The sequence below is a fragment of the Macaca fascicularis genome, chromosome 16 (genome assembly GCF_037993035.2).
Source record: "Macaca fascicularis isolate 582-1 chromosome 16, T2T-MFA8v1.1".
NCBI lineage: Eukaryota > Metazoa > Chordata > Mammalia > Primates > Cercopithecidae > Macaca > Macaca fascicularis.
In genome coordinates, this window is record NC_088390.1 from 55,426,450 (window position 1) to 55,443,903 (window position 17,454).

Sequence of the window (17,454 nt, forward strand, 5' to 3'; positions counted from 1 at the left end):
AGGATGCATCAGAATGCATACAACTGGCTACCTCCAAAGAAGGAAAGTAGGTAGCCAGGGAGACAGAGCAGAAGAGAGTTTTCACTATTCATTCGTTTCTCCATATTAGACTTTTATACCATGTGAATATATTGCCTAGTCAAAAATATATGTCTGTATTTTTAAAATTTTAAGTTACTAAAATACTAATTAGAGAAAAAGGATTTACGAAAATCTGGTTAAGGACCCTTGTTCCACTTCAGGAAAATGCAGATTAAGGCTACTTTCCACTACTACAAACTAAATATCCCACTCTAGTCCTGCCTCCCAAAGACTACATCTTAGTTCCCTTGCTTGCACTCATGCTTCCCAATATTATTTCAGACACATATTTCCAAGCACTGGGGTTACTTCTGCTGATGACCAGTCTCCTTACTATGAAAGGCACTTCACTATCCCTAATAAGGGTAATTTTAATCGCAATTTCTTAATAAACCGTATGTACTGACTAAAGTATACTGAAATAGTTCCAAACATAAAGAAAATATCATTTCATGATGAAGCAGAGACAGGAGGCTCATTCTAGCACCATGTGAAGCTACAGCTGGAAACCCCTACAGACCTAATCCTAACAGCACAGTATCAGGCAGTGGAAATGTGAAAATAGAAAAAGGAGAAATACTGGGAAGGAAAGATCAATGCCATGTCTCCAGAGGAGGTGGTGACTAGACACACACTCCTGCACACCTAGCAGATCCATGGTAAAGATCACTAACTGTATCTTGGCCAACGCATGGTGTGCTTTCTCCCAAGAGGATGCAAGACAAGGAGACGCCAGAATCCATTACTTTTGATTAGTGAAATGACATGCAAAAATAACAACTACTACATATTGTTTTCTATTTCAATATGAGAAGATGGTTTAAGGCTTTTTAACCACATGAGGTCCATGGACCACAGTATCACCATCACCTGAGAGAACTAAAAATGCAGAATCAACCCACCTAAAACTTACAGAATCAGAATCTGTAGCTTAATGAGATTCCCCAGGTGATTCATGTGCACATTTACTTCTGAGAAGCTCTGCCTCAGAGTAAACCAAGGATCTACTCGGAAAGGATCAAAGTGTCAGGAACACAGGAAAGAAAAGACTGGAAATGCTATTAACATCATAAATGTTTCTAAAGTTGGCCCCATCTACTTTCAGCCACTAGTAGAAAAATGGTTGTACAGAGCTACTCTTGTCCTTTCCAGCCACACGCACGTGCAGTTTAATAGGGAAAGCACCAGTGAGCCGTGCCATATGCCAACACTACCTCCTGAGATTAGCCAGACAACCTCATTAGAAGGGCTTTGGTTCCCAAAGGATGCATGAAGGTGTCGGTGTATTTTAGGGTATAAAGGAGTAGTGAAATACAAGAAAAGAACGGGTATGGTAGAGGGCAAATAAATTTTCACCTCCTAAAAAGGCATTATTTTTAAGTAGTTCATTCTTTAAAATACAGAAGTACCTCCAAAAGCAGTGCTTTATTCCCCCTAAATATAAATTAAAATTTTATTATAACTAACACTAAAACTACAGAGTATCCAAGTTTCCTGAAGATCAGAGAGGTGAAACAGTTTGTCCAAAGAAATGGAATCCGGGTCTTCTAGCTCCATGGCTCATGCTTTTTCTGCTGCATCAACTGCTAACTTTATAGCCAAGTATTTGCAATTGTTTCTCTGGTTTAGGGGGAATATATACTTCCAAATTACGATCATTCCATAAGTGTTCAATAAAAAAGTTCACTGGTTTCATTCAAATGCATTACCTCAAAAGCACAAAGACATTTTCCAAATACTATACCGAAAGAAACTCTTATTTTTAAGAATCCTATGGAGTGAAAAAAGTGGTTGTAAACACTGCTATATAAACTCACCTGAGGGTGGATGATTGGTTGCATGTGTTCAACAGAAATCTTACCTCTCACTTGATGCACAGGAATTAACTTTCCAGCTAGCATGTCATAGACATAAAGAACCTTGCTGTGGGTACTCGTGGCTAAAACTTCTTCCCCATTAGCACTAAAACAAGCCTTAAAGATTGGAAACCTTTCCAAATAGATGCTCTGGATTTTAGGATTTGTTTTCCCATCAACCTATAAAGAAGTACAAATTGGTTCTTTTGATTATTTCCATGAACCCTGTATCCTGGTAGTATATACTTTTCACTACAAGCATTCATTTAAAAATACATACCCAAGGGGCTGAAGGCTGACTTAAGCAGCCATGGCCAATGATTTAATCAATCATGCCTATGTCAACGGGCCTTCATAAAAAATCTTAACAGAAGGGGTTCAGAGAGCTTCTGGTATGCTAAACACATGGAGGTGCCGGGGAGGTGGCATGCCCTGAGAAGGCACAGAAGCTCCACTCTCCTTCCCCATACCTTGCCCTACTAATCTCTTGAGTTTGTCCACCCACAGATAAGGAAATAGAGTCAGTCGCATCCAAACTACATGAACTGGACCAAGTGTTATTCCCTAAAAGAAAACTGGGATACCCTATCCAAAAGGAGATACTGTGAAGCACCTGCAGGACTGAATGGTTACATTTGTGACCATGTGTTCACCATCTATAACCCCATCAAAGAGTGACATCCTGAAGTGAAGGGCCAGGTCTGTTGTTTATTGTTGCAATCCAAGAAACTTATCAGGGTACATTAGTGTTAGATGAATAAACATGGAAGACGCAGTAAAGTCATGAGGTCATATTATTGCTTTGCTCTAATAACTCACCAGAAAATTTTAAAAACACGTTTTTATAGAGATAATATATTCACTAACATGATTAATACATTCATCACTTCTCAATCTATTATTTTAAACCAATATTTTGCTGAACTTTTATATTCAGTGGAAGAAAAATTTTACTCCAAATCCCCTATTACGGCTCCTTGTACATTGAAGTCATACAGGTGCATTCAATAAAAATGTGAGTGGGCAAGGGATGGTGAGCTACCAAAACTGTGAACAGGCAAGGGGTGAGCCGCTGTGATTGACAATAGTGACAACAGACTTTGGAGCAAGAAGCAAGTGCAGTATGCTGACTGGATGTTCTATTTTGTACTTCCAAGCAAATGAACTCTGTCACTTCCGTTGAGACTCAGCTATGCTTTGGGCTATGACATTTTAGCCATGAATATTTTTTTTTCAGTATTTTTGCATTTGGGGTTGCAAATGTCTGGTTCTTAAATAAAAATAATGCATTAGAAATACATAAGTAAATAAGGACGCACACCTGAAATAGTGATACAGCATTATCTAATCCAGCGACCATCACAATCTGTGCACCGGGATGGAACTGCACAGATGAGATCCGAGCAACAGTAGGACGTTCAGCATTCGCAGGCTGGCAGTTCTTCATCTATAGGAAATGAAAGCTGGGATTTTATCAACTGAAATGAATTAACATTATTTCCTTTAGAGTATAAAGAAAAGACATTATCGTTTACAATTCAGGAAAAAAAATGCACTGGAATGTTAACCAAAGGACCACAACTCTAAAAAAAAAAAAACCGCAGCTCTGGCACCAACTAGCAAGTCACTTTACCACACAAGAATCCATTTTTACCATCTTTCAAATAAAAAGATTAAATCATTAAAGTGCTTTCCATATCTATAAGTCTGTATGTATTACTCATTCTTAGAGCACTAGTATGTAGTCATTTCCCCAAAATACATCCATTTGTGTTAAGAGACTTTCACTTCTGAGGAAATTTCACTTAAAACTTCTACTTTGGCACCTGGCATCTTTGCATTCATGGCACAAATGCAAGAGGCACCACACAGTTGTCCCCACAGTTCTTCGATTGGCACAGGTTGCTTGCTTTATTCTCTTAGGGTACACAGTTCCAAGTTTAAAGTAATGGTAATCTCATCCATCACCTGGACTATTTTGTTATTTATTTTGTTTTTACAGGTTTCCCCTTGAATTTTTAAAACTCAGTTAAAAACAAAAGTGTTTTGTTTGTAGTCACTGAAGGTAAATTTTTACGGTAACTATTACCTTTTTTTTGAGACTGAGTTTCGCTCTTGTTGCCCAGGCTGGAGTGCAATGGCGCGATCTCGGCTCACTGCAACCTCTGCCTCCTGGGTTCAAGCAATTCTCCTGCCTCAGCCTCCCAAGTAGCCGGGATCACAGGCATGCGCCACCACACCCAGCTAATTTTGTATTTTCAGTAGAGACGAGGTTTCTCCATGTTGGTCATGCTGGTCTCAAACTCCCGACCTCAGGTGATCGGCCCTCCTCAGCCTCCCAAAGTGCTGGGATTACAGGCGTGAGCCACTGTGCCCGGCCATGCAGTAACTACATTTTTAATGGAGGTGAATTCACCCTGTGAAGGCCTGATGAATTGTCCTCATAAGGTGGGAGAGACAAAATCACTCTAATTTATCATAATAGGTTCCCCTGCCCCATTTAAATACTCCTGCCAATGTGTAATAAGATACCTATGTTGCCAGGCGCGGTGGCTACGCCTGTAATCCCAGCACTTTGGGAGGCTGAGGTGGGCGGATCACTGAGGTCAGGAGTTCGAGACCAGCCTGACTAACATGGAGAAACCCTGTCTCTACCAAAAATACAAAAAAAAAAAAAAATTGCCAGGCATGGTAGTGCACGCCTGTAATCCCAGCTACGTGGGTGGCTGAGGCAGGAGAATCGCTTGAACCCAGGAGGCAGAGGTTACAATGAGCCAAGATCATGCCCTTGCACTCCAGCCTGGGCAAAACAGCAAAACTCCGTCTCAAAAAAACCAAAAACAACAAAAAAAAAGATATTTATGTCATAGAGGGATCTGTTAATATGACAGATATTAAACTAAAGTACTGTCTGCTAATATGATGGATCTAACTAAAGTACTGTGCTAGGTAGGCAGCTGGTTACCACAATGAACAAGCTAGACATAGTGATGAGTTAAAAAGTGAATAGTGTAGACCACTTCAGACAAAGTCTTGTCTAAGGTGCCATCTGAGCAGAAAAGAAAGAATGAGCTAGCTATTAGGACTGCCTGAAGACAAGACAGGCAGAACAAAAGAGCAAGAGCAAAGGTTCACTGGCAAGAAAGGACCTAGCAGCATGTCCAAGAAACAAAAAAAGGCTTGTGTGACTCAAGTGGGAAATCATGGGAAACGGGTCTGAGATGAGGCTAAGGATCCAAGCAAAAGCCAGATTGTAAAGGGCAGTGTAGAATACGATAAGGAATTCAGAAGTTTTCAAAAAGCAATGAAAAGTGACATGATCTGATGTTTTATTTTTAAAAGATCCCTCTGGCTGCCATACGAAGAATGATTTAAAAAGAGGTAAAGTGGAAGTAGAGAGCCCAGTCACAAAGCTACTGCAATATGCCAGATAAGAGATGACAGCAGTATGGACTAGGTTGATGCCAATGAAAATGAAGATAAACCAAATAGGATTCCTAGAATTATTGGAAAATTTATTTATTTATTTATTTATTTATTTAGAGACAGGGTCTCGCTTTCACCCGGGCTAAAGTACGGTGGTTCCATCACAGCTCACTGTAGCTTCAAACTCCTGAGCTCAAGCAATAGGAACGTAATACCTCTAGAACATTTTTGCAAAAGGAAAAACAAAAACAAAAAAACAGTAACATAAGTATTTACCAGGGCAAAATGACAGCAAACATATTTAACCCCAGAGATAATAGGAATCCATACATCTGTTACTGGGAAGCAGATTACATTGCAGAGGTAAGTAGTCGGATAGGGTCCCCCAACTTCACTGACTCTCACCTTCAAGATTCCTCTTGGAAGAGAAGTTGATGTGGATATGAAATTCCCAGTCCTTTGCAACAAATCATCTTCATCCTCTTCACTTTCATCTAAGTCAAACAAACCCAGAAGGCTGATCTTTAGAATCAAGGAGCTGCCCCTCTACCTACCCAAAACTTCTATGAATATATTTTCAACATCAACTCCCTTTCCAGTCTCCCAACTTCAATTGCTTTTTTTAAAGTTGCAATTGGCAAAAACAAAACAGGGAAAAAAAAAAACCATTTAAAGGGAAGAAAAAGATGACACAAAGCTTAACATCCATAGTTAAAATCAAAATTTAACTCTAGAATGAAAGACTAACACATACACAGATGGTTACTAAAACAAGATAAAGTGAAATAAAAGTTTAAAGCCAGCATTTCATTTAAAAAGAGCAACTCATAATCACGGCAAAATTGGCAATAGGTTGGCTACTGATCTAGCTTAACAACTCACATGGCCGGGCGCGGTGGCTCAAGCCTGTAATCCCAGCACTTTGGGAGGCCGAGACGGGTGGATCACGAGGTCAGGAGATCGAGACCATCCTGGCTAACACAATGAAACCCCGTCTCCACTAAAAATACAAAAAAATTAGCCGGGCGTGGTGGCGGCGCCTGTAGTCCCAGCTACTCGGGAGGCTGAGGCAGGAGAATGGCGGGAACCCGGGAGGCGGAGCTTGCAGTGAGCCGAGATCGCGCCACTGCGCTCCAGCCTGGGCGACAGAGCGAGACTCCGCCTCAAAAAAAACAAAAAACAAAAAACAACAAAAAAAAAACAACTCACATGAATAAGAACCAGAACTTTTAGCTGACTGATCAGTCAGCAATCTATGTATCAGAACTTCAAAAAGAGCTAATAGGGCTGCTTTTCCCCTGGAGATGACTGATGATTCCCGTGGAGACAGCTAAGGAGCTGAGCAAACTTAAAACACTTGCGAAGCTAAGAAGGAAAAAACTAGCTCCAAGCTTCTTGACAGCGTCTGGTAAGCCACCAAGTTTTGGATTGAGGCCACAAAGGGCTACCACTAGGATTAAAGGTGAAATCAAAGAATTATAAGAATATCTTCCAAAAACTGAAACTCTGCTTCATAATTCCTCATTAAAATAAAACGTTCTGGGATTGCTAGTGTCCCCTGCCAAGCTAGCTACCTAGAAGTAAACATATAAACCATCATTCTAGATCTAATTAATCGACATTATTTTTCATATGAAATGTTCATCACTCAATGAAATACAACCAGACAAATACTGACAAGATAACTTGACTAAAAACCAAAAGGAAAACTAGACAATCCCCACAGGGATCTAGACAACGGAATTATCAGATACAAACCTTAAAAATACTATGTTTAGGCCAGGCGCGGTGGCTCACATCTGTAATCCCAATACTTTGGGAGGCTGAGGCAAGTGGATCACCTGAGGTCAGGAGTCCAAGACCAACCTGGCCAACATGGAGAAACCCCGTCTCTACTAAAAATACAAAAATTAACCGGGCATGATGGCTTGTGCCTGTAATCCTAGCGACTCGGGAGGCTGAAGCAGGAGAATGGCTTGAACCCGGGAGGCAGAGGTTGCACTGACCTGAGATTGTCACTGCACTCCAGCCTAGGTGACAGAATAAGACTTTGTCTCAAAACAAAAACAAAAACTATATTTAATGTAGTTAAAAATGAAAAACAAGACTCAAAATTGAGCCAGAAGGCCGGGCGCGGTGGCTCACGCCTGTAATCCCAGCACTTTGGGAGGCCGAGGCGGGCGGATCACAAGGTCAGGAGATTGAGACCACGGTGAAACCCCGTCTCTACTAAAAATACAAAAAATTAGCCGGGCGCGGTGGCGGGCGCCTGTAGTCCCAGCTACTCAGGAGGCTGAGGCAGGAGAATGGCGTAAACCCAGGAGGCGGAGCTTGCAGTGAGCCGAGATCGCGCCACTGCACTCCAGCCTGGGCGACAGAGCGAGACTCCGTCTCAAAAAACAAAAAACAACAAAAAAAAAAAAATTGAGCCAGAAATCTAGAATATTTTATAAAGAAATTCTACAACTGAAAAATACAGTAATTAAAATTAAGCCCCCAACAGGCCGGGCATGGTGGCTCATAACTATAATCCCAGTACTTTGGGAGGCCAAGACAAGTGGATCACTTGAGGTCAGGGGTTCAAGACTAGCCTGGCCAAAACGGTGAAACCTCGTTGTCTACTAAAAATACAAAAATTAGCTGGGCGCGGTAGTGCACACCTGTAATCCCAGCTACTTGGGTGGCTGAAGCAGGAGAATCACTTGAACTCAAGAGGCAGAGGTTGTGGTGAGCCAAGGTAGCGCCACTGCACTCCGGCCTACAAGACAGAGCAAGATTGCCTCAAAAAATAATAATAAATTAAATTAAGCCTCCAATATAGGTTTTTAACAGTTTACCAAATTAGCTGTAGAGAGAATTTGTGGTCTAGAAAACGAATCAGAAAAATATACCCAGACAGAAGTACAGAAAGAAAAAGGATAAAAAACACACTGAATGCCAACGTGGGCAACATAATAAGATCCTGTCACTACAAAAAAAAATTTTTTTTTAATTAGCTGGGCATGGTGGCATATGCCTGTAGTCCTAGCTACTCCAGAGGCTGAGGTGGGAGAATTGCTTAACCCATGAGGTCGAGACTACAGTGAGCCAAGATCACATCACTGCACTCCAGACTGGGCAACAGAGTGAGACCCTGTCTCAAAAAAAAAAAAAAAAAAAAACCAAACCACACAGAATAGGTTGAAAATATTTAATATACATATTACTAATAATCCAGAAAGGAAGACTGGAACAGAAACAATACTTGAAGACAAGTGAGAATTTCCAAAACTTACAGAAGACATCAAGCCAGTTCAAAAGTACTATGAAGTCTAAGCAAAATACAAAGCAAGCTAAAATGATGGGGGGAGGGGATAAACAAAGAGCAACACAATAAAACAACTCATAATATTAATGAATTGCCATTGATTTTTGGAAGTGTGGTTATGTTCAAAAGTGAGAATTTTCTTACAAAGAAACTCAGTAAATATGTACAGATAAAAATTACACACTGGAGATAATTGTGAAGCTGAGTGCTAGTCACCATTCTGTCAACAATAAGTATACCTTCAAGTCACTATCTCTTTGAACCTCTCTGATGTACAAAATGAATGTATTAGACAAGCATATCCCAGACTGCAGTAGACTGACTAATTGCTGACTTAATCCACTTCCTTTTTCTCCTGTGTACAAAGCCAAACTACACTTCCTAGGATCCTCTCAGTTAGTGTGGCCTTATGACTGAGTTCCAGCCAACAAAATGTAGGCAAAAGTATCCTGTACCGGCCGGGCGCAGTGGCTCAAGCCTGTAATCCCAGCACTTTGGGAGGCCGAGACGGGCGGATCACGAGGTCAGGAGATCGAGACCATCCTGGCTAACACGGTGAAACCCCGTCTCTACTAAAATATACAAAAAACTAGCCGGGCGAGATGGCAGGCGTCTGCAGTCCCAGCTACTCAGGAGGCTGAGGCAGGAGAATGGCATAAACCCGGGAGGCGGAGCTTGCAGTGAGCTGAGATCTGGCCACTGCACTCCAGCCTAGGCGACAGAGCGAGACTCCATCTCAAAAAAAAAAAAAAAAAGTATCCTGTACCATTTCCAGGAAAGGCCAATAAAAATCCCTTCTTTCTCCTCCTATAAGCCAAGTGGATGTCAACATCTCAGGCAACTATGGAAGAACCAACCTAAAGATGACAGAATTTCTATAAACTTGGGTCCCTAAAGTAAACCATCACCTTCCTACTACCCCAATTTTATGTGCTGAAAAAATCAACTTCAATTGGATTATGCCACTGGGATCTGTGGGATTTTGTTTCAACAGCTAGCATAACCATATCTAAAATTACAGGACTCTAAAATGTTGTGGGGTTCTATAAATGCAGCATTCTGAAATGGACAATAAAATTGTTTCATACAGGAGGACAAACTGGTGATCTAAGGTCTAGAAGTATGCCAACAAAAAAATAGTCAAAATAACGAGGGATATTTAACGTATTAAAAAACAAACATGGAAAGAGGCTTCCCAAATAAGAGAAAAAGAAGATAATACACATGTTTCAAACCGTAGAAGTAGAGAGTTGTTGGGAAATAAATTTCAAAATAGGAAAAACTGTCTAACAGTTCTTCAAGAAAAGGGAAGAAGGGGAAGAAACAGTTTAGTAAAAAGTACAGTATTTAGGCCAAGCACAGTGGCTCATGCCTGTAATCCCAACACTCTGGAAGGTCAAGAGTTCAAGACCAGCCTGGCCAACACAGTGAAACCCCGATTCTACTAAAAATACAAAAATTAGCCAGGTGTAATGGCATACACCTGTAACCCCAGCTACTCAGACAAAACAATCTCTGGAACCCGGGAGGTGGAGGTTGTAGTGAGCTGAGATTGCCCCACTGCACTCCAGCCCTGGGTGACAGAGTGAGATTCCGACATACACACACACACACACACACACACACACACACACACACACACAGAGTACATTACTAGATATATTTAAGCAGAGGATAATGTAGAAAAGATTACTGCAGTGGATAAAGTCAGGCCACATCACTAAGATTCCTTCAACCTCTGAAAGCAAATGGCTAGAAACAAACACGGTCAATTTCTACTTAATAACAGATTGTCTTTTCTAATAGAATTACATAAAACACTGGCTCTTTGTATGGGCTCCCTATATTTACATACCATGCGGACTAACAGGCTAGGGAGAAAGGGGACAGAGGTGGTGGTCATAAACTGAAGCTCAACGGACATCAAGGATGCTAAGGAAGGAGCTCCTACATGATGTGAGAGGATATACTCTGGACTCTCAGGATTTCAAAGGTTAATTCCAAGTCGAAAATGTGTAACTCCAAGCACACAAACCAGATTTCAGCTAAGCCATCCATATTTATAACAGCTAAACTCAAAAGATCGAAAAAGCAGAAAATAGCCATGGTACAAGTTAAATTTAAAACCTACAGTCAAAAAACAGATTTTGTTTTTTGGTTTTTGTTTTTTGAGACAGGGTCTCACTCTGTCACTGAGGCTAGAGTACATTGGCACTATCACAGGTTACTGCACCTAGTCTTCCCTGGCTCAAGCCATCCTCCCACCTCAGCCTCCCAAGTAGCTGGGACTACAGGAACACACCACCACGCCTGGCTAATTTTTGTATTTTTTGTAGAGGCAGGATTTCACCATGTCACCCGGTCTGGTCTTGAACTCCTGGACTCAAGCAATCCACCCAGCTTGGGCTCCCAAAGCACTGGGATTACAGGCGTGAGCTACCCAGCCAGGCAAGAAATACCAGGTTTTAATGAGCCTCATAAGAAAGCTCAAATAATAACAAACAGGAACGGGGACTTACGTACTAATTTAAACAGAGATATCAACGCTCACCATCTGAAGATGTTGTCCGCTTAGTAGTCTCTGCCCAGGCAGGTACTCCTCCCATGGCATGTTGGAATCTAAGCAAAAATATTTGAAAAGTAAATTTATGGCAACCACTACATGTCCATAAAGCTTGACACATTTAAAGCATATAGGTTGGATCACCCTTGAGAATATGTATGGACTCTCTTTCAAAGAAGTTAACTATCTTTAAGAACAGAAGTTATCTTTACTCACACAGAACAGTCCCAACTTGCCTATATTGGAAACTTCCATGAACCTCTGCCCACTTAAACTAGTCCTGGATACATATTTTTTGTTAATTATTTTCATCTAGTTACATGGTTGTCTTATTTGTTCATATCAACACACCCTGGATATCAGGACTATGTAAAGAAATCTCTGTGGTTTATGCCACAGTACATAGACTACACACTAGAACACGTCTGAAAGAAATTGACCAGATTGGTAAGAATACACAAAACCTCATTATATATCATCTGAATAAAACAGAAGTACTTCACTCTGGCAAAAGTAAGCTTTAATAGAAGCATGATAGCTGTGTTCTTAAGAACTGGTACCTGGAAGAGGGCAAAGAGTTGTTTTAATTTTTTGATGCAGAAGTACAGACTAGCTCATTAAGCTAAGCCCACTAGCCATAAACAACTAGAAACCTGGACAAAACATATGAAACAACTTTTTTCGGAAACTGGATGACAGCATAGGACTATGATCCCTCAGGGAAGGGAAATAAGCAAGATGAACCCCATCACCACCACGAAATTTCCCCTAACAGCGTTTATAAAACCCTGGCACAAAGCTGAGAAAAAGATCAGACTTGAAAGAGACTGACACAATTGGACTTTCAGGGGCAGTGTACGGTACACATCATCTTAAGATACTCCTCACCAAAATATGTCATTGAATTCTAACCAAGACTTTAAGCCCAACTTAAGAGGAATTACAGATGACAGAACAAGTTAAACAACACAAAGAAAAAATAATCAGATTGAGGGAAGAGGAAATGCGAAGTGACTAATCAGAGTTTTCTTTCGAGGTGATAAAAATGTTTTAGAACGGAAAAAAAAAAAAACCAAAAGAAATGTTTTAGAACTAGACTGAAGAGGTGGTGGCACAACATTCTAAATATACTAAATGCCACCAAATTTACACTTTAAAATGGCTAACACTGTTATGTGAATTTCACCTCAATAAAAAAAAGGAATCTTAAAATTTCAGAATGTGGGATATTCTACAACAGGTCTGAACACTTAAAAGATAGGTAATGGCTGAGCACAGTAGTACACGTCTGTATTCCCAGCACTTTGGGAAGCCAAGAAGGGCAGACTGCTTGAGCCCAGTTCAAGGCCAGCCTGGGCAACATGGCAAAAAACCTCATCTCTACAAAAAAATACAAAAATTACCTGGGCATGGTGGCATGCACCTGTAGTCCCAGCTACTCAGGAGGCTGAGGTGGGAGGATTTCTTGAGCCCAGGAGCTCAAGACCAGCCTGAGCAATGGAGTGCAACCCCGTTTCTACAAAAAAATTTTAAAAATTAAGGTGGTAAAGGCCTGTAGTCCCAGCTATGGGGAGCCCAGGAGGTAGAGGTTACAATGAGCCATGACAGCACCACTCCATTTCAGCCTGGGTGACAGAGTGAGACCCTACCTCAAAAAAAAATAAATAAATTTAAGGGACATAAAATCCAAATAAAATGTATGCACCTTACAACAATTGGAGAAACTAACATGGACTAGCCATAAACTATTAATTTTAGGTATGACAATGGTATTGTGAATATGAAGAAAAACATCCTTAATCTTAGGAGATGCACATTGATAAATTTATAGGTTAAGTGTCCCATTATCTGTACCTTACTCTCAAATACATTGGGAAAGCACACACATCCCCCAAATATATATAGCAAATATAACAAAATGTTAAAAACCATTGAACCCAGGTGGCAGCCATTTAAATTTTTGAAAATGTTCATATTATAAAATTATGATTAACCACATGCAAATGAACAAGCAAGTAAGCAATATCATCACTGATTACATTTGAGTGGTAAGATTATAATTTTTTTCCAAATTTTCTTTGTGTTTGTGCTTTGTCCCCTCTCCTCTAAAACTACAGAAATTCAGTCACTGCCCGCAATAGTAATCCTCTGTTTCAAAATGGAAAACTACACAAGAAGCAGTTACAGTTAATGACTGGGCACTGGTTATACACACCTCTTGGTAAATCATACGAAAAAAGACACTTACTCTTCTTTAAGTCTCTTTTTAAGGTTGTCTTTCGAAAGTTTACTTTCGCTAGCATTTTTCATCATATCTTTCCGAAACCGATTGTTCATCATGTCAACCCTACAAAACCAGAACAGCATATTTTTAAATAACTTTTAAACAGTTAATATAAATAGCTGCTGCTTTTAGCACCTGGAGAAAAATGTTTAATGAAACGATGTAAGTCAAGGTTTTTAAGATGTGAACATTTCAAATGCATCTTCTCTGTTCTTCCTAAAACAAAAAAGTAGTCTCCAATATTTCAGATCATCTGGTTTACACTTTGGGGAGCTAGTATTTGAGAAAATTCATCATGACTTATCTACACAAAGTTTATGAAATTATCCAAAATAAATCCCAGGTAAATCGAAGAGTTAAATATATAAAGAGCAAACCTTAGGCCCGGCGTGGTGGCTCACTCCTGTAATCCCAGCACTTTGGGAGGCTGAGGCGGGCAGATCACGAGGTCAAGAGATCGAGACCATCCTGGCCAACATGGTGAAACCCACCTCTACTAAAAATACAGAAATTGGCTGGACTTGGTGGCACACACCTGTAATCCCAGCTACTCAGGAGGCCGAGGCAGAAGAACCACTTGAACCCGGGAGGCAGAGGTTGAAATGAGCTCAGATTGTGCCACTGCACTCCAGCCTGGGCAAAAAAGTGAGACTGTCTCAAAAAACAAAACAAAACAAAACAAAACAAAAGTCAGGCATACCGGCTCATGCCTGCAATCCCAGCACTTTGGGAGTCAGAAATGGGCGGATCACTGAAGGTCCAGCCTGGCCAATGTGGTGGAATCCCGTCTCTACTAAAAATAAAAAATTAGTCCAGCGTGGTGGCAGGAGCCTATAATCCCATCGACTCAGGAGGCTGAGGCAGGTGAATCGCCTGAACCTGGGAAGCAGAGGTTGCAGTGAGCCAAGATCATGCCACTGTACTCTAGCCCAGGCAAGAAGAGAGAAACTCAGTCTCAAAAAAAAAAAGAGCAAACTTTGAAATACTATGAAGTAAAAATACAGGCAAACATTTGTCTCTCTCTGATAAAGAACGACTTACTATTAAAAACAGCAGTAAAAATAATGAAGGAAAAGATTCACAGATTTGACTACATAAAAATTTAAAACTTCTATGCACAGAAAGCTGGGGAAAACCTACAATAAATCTAATATATAAAGGTTTGAAATTCTCAATATGTCAGGAACTAACATACCAAGATTATTTAAAAAGTATCCAACAGACAAAGACATAATAAAGAATATTTATAAGAAATGAGGCCAGGCATGGTGGCTCATGTTTGTAACCCCAGCACTTTAGGAGGCCGAGGCAAGCAGGTCACTTGAGGTCAACAGTTCAAGACCAGTGTGGCCAACATGGTAAAACCCTGTCTCTACTAAAAATACAAAAATTAGCTGAGCATGGTGGCATGTTCCTGTCGTCCCAGCTACCTGGGAGGCTGAAGCAGGAGAATCGCTTAAACCTGTTAGGTGGAGGTTGCAGTGAGCCAAGATCGCGCCACTGAACTCCAGCCTGGATGAAAGGATTAGAGTCTCGAAAAAAAAAAAAATGACAATGACTAAACACAGAAACGTTTTCCCAAAACAAATTAGGTAGAGATACTACCCACGACCAAACTGACAAAGTCTGAAAAAAAACAAATAAACCATTGCATCTAAGAATGGACTGAGGCCGGGCGCGGTGGCTCACGCTTGTAATCCCAGCACTCTGGGAGGCCGAGATGGGCGGATCACGAGGTCAGGAGATCAAGACCATCCTGGCTAACACGGTGAAACCCCGTCTCTACCAAAAACATAAAAAATTAGCCAGGTGTGGTGGCGGGCACCTGTAGTCCCAGCTACTGGGAAGGCGAGGCAGGAGAATGGCATGAACCCAGGAGACGGAGCTTGCAGTGAGCCGAGATCGCGCCACTGCACTCCAGCCTAGGTAACAGAGCAAGACTGTGTCTCGGGAAAAAAAAAAAAAAAGGAATGAACTGAAACTGACACCTTTCAATGGGAACGCAAACTGGCAGAACCTCAAAGCATGCAGTCTGGCAGTACTTAACATGAGCCTTAAAAATAACTGTGCTCTTTGATCAAGTAATTCTACCTCAAAGAATCTTTCCCAAGGCAACAAATTAGAAAATAAAGAAAAGTTTCTTCATAAAGAGGTGATAAACATTAATGCTGAGATAATTTGCATTAAAGGGAAAAGTAAGGCTGGGCACAGCAGTTCATGCCTGTAATCCCAGCACTTTGGGAGGCAGAGACGGGTGCATACCCGAGGTCAGGAGCTCAAGACCAGCCTCGCCAACACAGCAAAACTCCGTCTCTACTAAAAATACAAAAATTAGCCAGGCATGGTGGCACACACCTGTAGTCCCAGCTACTCGGGAGGCTGAGGCAGGAGAATCACTTGAATCTGGCAGGCAGAGGTTGCAGTAAGCGAAGATTGCATCACTGCACTCCAGCCTAGGTGAAACAGCAAGACTCAAAAAAAGTCTCAAAAAAGTAATTTTTTAAAAAAAGGTAAAAAGAAAATCTACCCAACAACAGCCATGTAAATTATGGTTAGTTCACATAATGGACTACAACAGAGCCATTTTAAAATGTCTATTTTTTTTTTAAGTAGGGAGAAATGCTTACAAACAACTTTATGTAGAAACTTTATGTAGAAAAAAAGCAAAATGTTATATCAAGAATACAGTACATTCTCATCTATGACAGTTCCTATGGTGTGAGCTACCTTCTTTCTAGCCTTTACTCAGTTTCAGGCACTGTGCTAGAAGTTCTACATGTACTATTTCATTTAATCCCAACAAACTTCTGATGTAGTTACTATCACTGTGCCCATTTCACAAAGGAAAAAATGTAGGTTCCAAACTGCCCATGGTCAATTAGAAACTGGCCAAATGAGGAGGCAAATTGAGACCTGACTTCGAACACTGTATTCTCTTTTTTTTTTTTTTTTTTTTTTTTTTTTTTGAGACGGAGTCTCACGCTGTTGCCCAGGCTGGAGTGCAGTGGCGCGATCTCGGCTCACTGCAAGCTCCACCTCCTGGGTTCACGCCATTCTCCTGCCTCAGCCTCCTGAGTAGCTAGGACTACAGGCGCCCGCCACCGCACCCGGCTAATTTTTTTTTTTGTATTTTTAGTAGAGACGGGGTTTCACTGTGGTCTCGATCTCCTGACCTTGTGATCCGCCCGCCTCGGCCTCCCAAAGTGCTGGGATTACAGGCTTGAGCCACCGCGCCCGGCCCGAACACTGTATTCTCTTAGCTATTGTATACAGCAAAGAGGAGACTGAGACAGAAGTATGACAACATGCTAACAGCAGTTCTCGCTCGGTGGTGGGATTAGGAACCATGGAAGATCTTTTCTATATTTTCAAGTATTTTTCAAATCTTCCCTTAATCACAAATTGGTAAAAAGAATGATTTTTAAATCTGCAAAATAACTTTTTTAAATGTCCAGAGGGATTCAGAAGAAAAGTCAGGCAACTTACATTTCCTCATCTTCATCATCTTCATCCACCCAAACTGGCTTCTTTTGAGGTGGAAAATTACCTTTTGCTTCATTCTCCACTTCTGAGTCACCCGAGTCTTCATGTCCTTGAACCTACAGCAGACAAAACACCCTCAAGCACTGAGATTTTCCTATTCCATGACTGCAGACACATAGGCCTTATACCCAAATGGTTCACAGAATGTTTCCTCTACCACTCGCCGATGAAATAATGGGACAGAATGCTACCACTGCAAATGCTGGAGGCAGAGGCAGAAAATGGAGAAACCAGAGAATGGCACCACCAGCTGGACAGGTGAGGCAAGATGGAACAGCCGAGGAGAAAAAGTCAACACTCAACACGCAGAAAGGAAAACACCAAGCAAGACAAGAACAAAAGGTGAGTCTGCAGATGAAATGAGGAGAAATGTCAGAACTATAGAAATTACAGG

The 17,454-nt window shown here is 41.0% G+C and overlaps 1 protein-coding gene across 3 annotated transcripts in view; it reads right to left on the reverse strand.

The window, feature by feature from the left end:
• UTP18 (UTP18 small subunit processome component) overlaps positions 1 to 17,454 on the reverse strand; it is a 37,424-nt gene that overhangs the window by 17,292 nt on the left and 2,678 nt on the right. The window contains exons 2-7 of one of the 3 annotated variants that reach the window (XR_012425657.1): positions 17,004 to 17,116; positions 13,482 to 13,580; positions 11,222 to 11,289; positions 5,769 to 5,857; positions 3,259 to 3,384; positions 984 to 2,117 (exon numbers count right to left, since the gene is read on the reverse strand). Coding sequence is in view for 2 of the 3 variants with exons in the window: in XM_005583753.5 (XP_005583810.2) it covers positions 1,943 to 2,117; positions 3,259 to 3,384; positions 5,769 to 5,857; positions 11,222 to 11,289; positions 13,482 to 13,580; positions 17,004 to 17,116 (670 nt within the window). In the remaining variant the exon portion in view is untranslated. The remainder of the gene's footprint in view (positions 1 to 983; positions 2,118 to 3,258; positions 3,385 to 5,768; positions 5,858 to 11,221; positions 11,290 to 13,481; positions 13,581 to 17,003; positions 17,117 to 17,454) is intronic. The other 2 variants (XM_005583753.5, XM_074019309.1) reach the window with 2 other exon arrangements.